The sequence below is a fragment of the Lolium rigidum genome, chromosome 7 (genome assembly GCF_022539505.1).
Source record: "Lolium rigidum isolate FL_2022 chromosome 7, APGP_CSIRO_Lrig_0.1, whole genome shotgun sequence".
NCBI lineage: Eukaryota > Viridiplantae > Streptophyta > Magnoliopsida > Poales > Poaceae > Lolium > Lolium rigidum.
In genome coordinates this window covers 135,819,926-135,825,810 of record NC_061514.1, presented here as the reverse complement: position 1 = coordinate 135,825,810, position 5,885 = coordinate 135,819,926, and the positions used below count along the sequence as shown (strand labels likewise).

The window sequence follows — 5,885 nt, the reverse complement described above, 5'->3', positions numbered from 1 at the left end:
AGCCGCAGAACCAGACATCGATTGGTTTGGAGTCGAACCAGCTTCCAACCGAGCCGGCGACAGGGGTGGGGACGGCGGCGGCAGCGGCGCGCCGCCCACATGGACGTCGGTAGTGGACTCCGTCGACACCATCTCATTCAACGGGTAAGATTCATCTGCACTGCCATTTTTTGTTTAAAGTTCATCCTTTCGGTAGGGTTTGACTGGCAGGAAGATGACGAGTTTTGGGGGCGGAATATTTCGGCTCTGATCGACGTAGAAAAGTAGTTCCTTTCTAAAATTTGTGGTATTAAATTAGTGATCCATTTTGCTACTACCTCTGTTTACGAATTACTATTGCCTTTGTCAATGATAATTCAACAATGCATTTCGCTAAAGCTAAATCGGTGATCCTATTGTCCTTGTGTCGTTTTTAGAGTAACCGGGGGCTGCCTGAGTACATGGACACACCTGCCTCGCCATCTGCTGCAATGCCTCCATCAGCATCACCACTGCAAGGACCGGCACCTACACCACAACAACAAGTACCCGCAGCTGCACCACAGCCAGCTGCACCTACACCACGGCCAACTGGACGTACACCACGGCCAGCTGCACCTGGACGACATCGACAAATGCATTACACCGAGTCCAGGCTCTACGGTTACTTCACAGCAGGTAACGGACATGGACAACAGGAGGAGGAAGACAATTAGAATTGATGTTTGTATCTCGCCTCTTGCTTTTGTACGTGCAACACACTAAAGATGGAGCTATCTGCTAATATTTACATGTTTCTCTTCTGATGCTTCCTCATTTTGGATGGAAAATTGACAAACATGTTATGTACAAGATGGATGTGTGGTTTCAGCTTGATAAATATGTGCATGTCTTGTCAATCATTTTTTCTTGCTAAATATTTGTGGTTAACTTGATGAATTCAAGCATACCAGTTGGGTCACATTGAGATTGTCTCGTCAAGGTGGGCCCCAATTTGTTAATTGCCCTATTAGTCTTCCTGATTCATATTGTTGTGTTCTCTGCAACGAATTGCATTGAAAACTGGTGTTTTGTGCAAAACAAAATCGAAGTTGTGGTTTTGTGCAACTTTAACACCAATAAGTGGTGTGAAGTGCTATTCCCTCCAAATTTCGGTGCCAAAGCAGAAATTGTTCCAAGGCGCAAAATTGAAATGATTTTTTCGGAAAGTGATATTCCATATTTAAGCGGGAAACCACAACCAGATAATCCGAAATCCCAACACGCGAGCCTTTGCAGTTAACCACGCAAGATATACCAGATAAAAAATCTGCAGACCAAATCGATAGGTCAACCAAAGCACAGGACAAAATGTCTAATAAGCAACTCGTTGCTCCATCAAAATTACAGATCGGAAGGGCCTGGACATACCGCAACATTCTACTCTGAAGTTCTATTGTCAGGCATTCCGTCGAGCAAATGAGGCGCAAGAGAAGCAGCAATTCACCTAAGAATTCAGGCATGTATGGGAACGCGCCGGAGGGAGCATGTTAGCAACGCCCGGGAGTGAGAAGTGCTTAACGCGCTCAGCCGATGGACCGCACCCCCCTCGATCACGCGAACCATAGTTGTGGATGTGGCGTCTGCTCGATTCAGCGCAGTGTCGGACACATCGTGGGCTACGCTGAGTGATACAGACGCGGAACATGAATCGCAGCAATCTACCGATCCGGAATTACTGAAACTGTGCGCGCCAAACATGTTGTCTGACAACATTTGGGGCAAATTCAGAGATTCGCCGAATCATACCCAGCATAGAATCCCAACGGATCGATGCAAACTCAATACCAATGCAAAAGTACGATGGCAAACCCAATATCATATCCAAAGGAATTTCTAGCATTTCATTAATATTTAAGAAGGACATAACAGGGTACAGCTACACAACTAGCCGAACACTTTGCATACTATGAAGAAACAGATCCGAAGGGGTAGCTCTAGGCCTTCTTGGGCGACTTGGCGGTCTTCTTGGGGGACTTGGGCTCCTTGGCGGCCTTCTCGGCCGTCTTCTTGGGGAGGAGCACGGGGTTGATCTTGGGCAGCACGCCGCCGTGCGCGATGGTGACGCCGGCGAGCAGCTTGCCGAGCTCCTCGTCGTTGCGGATGGCGAGCAGCAGGTGGCGCGGGATGATGCGGCTCTTCTTGTTGTCCTTGGCGGCGTTCCCGGCGAGCTCCAGCACCTCGGCGGCGAGGTACTCGAGGACGGCGGCCAGGTAGACGGGCGCGCCCGTGCCCACGCGCTGCGCGTAGCGGCCCTTCTTGAGGTACCGCCCGATGCGGCCGACCGGGAACTGGAGCCCCGCCTTGACGGACCGGGTTACAGACTTCTTCCTCGGCCCGCCGCCGGCCTTCCGCCCCGCCGCTCCCTTCTTGCCCTTGGCTCCGGCCGCGGTGCTTGCGACGTCCATGGCTGCTGCTGGTACTCGGGGCGAGGAGGAGATGAGAGTAGATGGTGCGAGATTCCGATGGAGGATTGTCGTGGAGGAATGCGGCGGAGTTGGGAAGTATTTAAACGGTGCGGAGCACGACTGGTGGGCCCGTCGATCCGTGGGCGCGCGGCGCTGGGCGGTACGATCAGGAGGGGACTGGACGGACGGGATGCGGTTTCGGTGAGACCGATCCGTGGGATTCAGGTTTGGACCAATCAGGTGCGAGGGGATTTTTGGGGCCTGGAAATTTCGCGCCTCTGTTCTCCCGCCCAGGGTGAATTTCGCCGCGAGTGGCAAAGCGTCAGCAGAGGCCGGTTTCGGCCTCGACGCACCCCCAATTTCGCTTGGTCGACATGCGGTAGCATTAGTAATAAATTAAACTCACCACGATGACTTTTGGAAACTTGGCAACGCGTGAGGTTTAAATGGCTGGAGTAATATACTACGTAGGAGATAGTTACGTTGAATTACCTTTTCGATTTTGGTTGGATACGAGATGAAAGACATGGACGGGACGCTGTCTACTGTCAGTACTAATTGTGTCATATTCATACGGATATCAAATTGAGTGCTGATTTGGGACCTATTACGTAGTATGTTAGATTAGTGGGAATGGGGTGATTTATGCGCCTGATTAAATGTAATTTTTCGCTGGTGCTCTTGCGATCGATGGACTTGAATTTTTTAAAAGAACAAATTTAACAATGTTCAGCAGGAAAAAATAAATATAATTATCGAGCTAGGTAATGTGAAGGAGCAACCTAACCATTGGTATGACCAGTGGCGGAGCTAGAACTGGTGGAAGAGAGGTGCTAACTCAGTTTAGTGAAGCGAGTATGAATTTGGCAGTGGTGCTGCCTCTATAGGTTTCGCACTTTATACCAGAAATGTAATATGTATTACCTTTTGCAAATCAGCTGGACCGGTGCTACAGCACCGGTAGCACCGGCTGCAGGTCCGCCCCTGGGTATGACAACTTAATGATCAGCACTGAGAGCATCTCCACCGGTGCCCTCCAAATAGGCGTCAGCACTCCATCCTCCATTTGGGAATGATGTTCCACACCGGCATCCCCCATACGGCGGTCCCAAAAAAAATTCATTAAGATATTTAAGATAATGCAGTGTTGGTTAGAGATTGACTAAACAATTTAAATTTTAGTTCATCATCAGTGTAGTTTCTCAATTTAATTGCCCAACACAACTCAGTAAAAAATGTAAATGACTATAAGGATCCTCATCGGGTTCATCTCCTGCAAAATTATTCTCCTTCATGATAGCAATAAAGCGCGGTTGAATAGCATGCTCCACGTCACTCCCATTTGGGAATTCTTTAATGAACCCTCGGTTGAATCTCCCGAGGTATTCAGTTGCATCAAGCTTATTCATAAGCTCGAGAGCAGCCATGGTATTACCTGAAACTATTAAACAACTTTAGTAAAAACAATAATAGATAAGAAACTAAGAACAAAGACCAAAGACCAAAAGCGCTGAGCTCCCCGGCAATGGCGCCATAAAATAGCTTGGTAACTGCAAGAACACAGATCAGTTGTACCTAGTTTCAAAATAAGAGTATCGAACCACGAGGAGCTTGCTTGTGACGGTAAAGTACACGTCCGTTGGGAACCCCAAGAGGAAGGTATGATGAGTACAGCAGCGAGTTTTCCCTCGGTAAGAAACCAAGGTTATCGAACCAGTAGGAGATGAAGATCACGTGAAGGTTGTTGGTGAAGGAGTGTAGTGCGGCGCAACACCAGGGATTTCGGTGCCAACGTGGAACCTGCACAGCACAATCAAACAACTTTGCCCCAACTTAACAGTGAGGTTCTCAATCTCACCGGCTTGCTGAAAACAAAGGATTAAACGTATGGTGTGGAAAATTATGTTTGCTTGCAGAAAACAAAAGAGAACAATGATTGCAGTAGGTTGTATTTCAGATGTAAAAGAATGGACCCGGGTCCACAGTTCACTAGTGGTGTCTCTCCAATAAGATAAATAACATGTTGGGTAAACAAATTACAGCTGGGCAATTGACAAATAGAGAGGGCATAACAATGCACATATATATCATGATGACTACTATGAGATTTACTTAGGGCATTACGTCAAAGAACATAGACCGCCATCCAGCATGCCTAAAAAGTCCACCTTTGGGTTAGCATCCGCACCCCTTCAAGTATTAAGTTGCAAACAACAAACAATTGCATTAAGTACTGTGCGTAATGTAAACAATACAAATATCCTTAGACAAAGCATTGATGTTTTATCCCTAGTGGCAACATCACATCCACAACCTTAGAATTTTCTGTCACTGTCCCAGATTCAATGGAGGCATGAACCCACTATCTAGCATAAATACCCCCTCTTGGAGTTACAAGTATCAACTTGGCCAGAGCCTCTACTAGCAACGGAGAGCATGCAAGATCATAAATAACATATATGATAGATCAATAATCAACTTGACATAGTATTCCATATTCATCGGATCCCAACAAACACAACATGTAGCATTACAAATAGATGATCTTGATCATGATAGGCAGCTCACAAGATCTAAACATGATGGCATAATAGGAGAAGACAACCATCTAGCTACTGCTATGGACCCATAGTCCAAGGATGAACTACTCACGCATCAGTCCGGAGGCGGGCATGGTGATGTAGAGCCCTCCGGTGGTGATTCCCCTCTCCGGCAGGGTGTCGGAGGAGATCTTCTGAACCCCCGAGATGGGGTTGACGGCGGCGGCGTCTCTGGAACTTTTCTCGTATTTTGGCTCTCGGTACTAGGGTTTTCGGATACGAAGGAATAAATAGGCGAAGGGGCAGCGTCGGGGGAGCCAGGGGGCTCCCTCCCCACATGTCGGCGCGGGGGGGGCCCACTGCCGCGCCGCCCTATGGTGTGGGCCCCCTGCTGGCCTTCTCTGACTCTTCTTCGATCTTCTGGAACACTTCGTGGAAAATAGGGCCGTGGGCTTTTGTTTCGTCCAATTCCGAGAATATTTGTAAACTAACTTTTCTGAAATCAAAACAGCAGAAAACAGGAACTGACACTGTGGCATCTTGTTAATAGGTTAGTCCCAGAAAATGCATAAAAACATTATAAAGTGTGAATAAAACATATAGGTATTGTCATAAAACTAGCATGGAACATAAGAAATTATAGATACGTTGGAGACGTATCAGAGCTACTGTAGGGTCTTAATGCCCCTTGCTACTTTCTACTAAAGATTACTTGTAAATTGTTTTCTAATCTCAAAATGTTTAAAGGTGGTGTTGTAAATGGTTGAATATAAAGTAAATAAAACAGTAAAAACGTTATATAAAATGGGTTGAAACTTAATAAGACAAAGTGTTCTCGGAGATTATTGGATCCACCTCTAGCACTAGGATTCATCTTAATCAAGATAAAGTATGTTTTTAACCATATTATGTGTGAAGA

At 46.9% G+C, this 5,885-nt stretch overlaps 1 protein-coding gene across 1 annotated transcript; it reads right to left on the bottom strand.

The window, feature by feature from the left end:
* Positions 1 to 1,955: 1,955 nt before the first annotated feature.
* Positions 1,956 to 2,426, bottom strand: LOC124675508 (histone H2A-like). Its single transcript, XM_047211587.1, has one exon. The coding sequence runs from the start codon at positions 2,424 to 2,426 to the stop codon at positions 1,956 to 1,958; it is 471 nt and encodes a 156-aa protein (XP_047067543.1).
* Between the last annotated feature and the right edge of the window lie 3,459 nt (positions 2,427 to 5,885).

Coding starts and splice junctions, on each gene's coding strand:
- LOC124675508 (XM_047211587.1), bottom strand. CDS start 2,426: ATGGACGTCGCAAGCACCGCGGCCGGAGCCAAGGGCAAGAAGGGAGCG.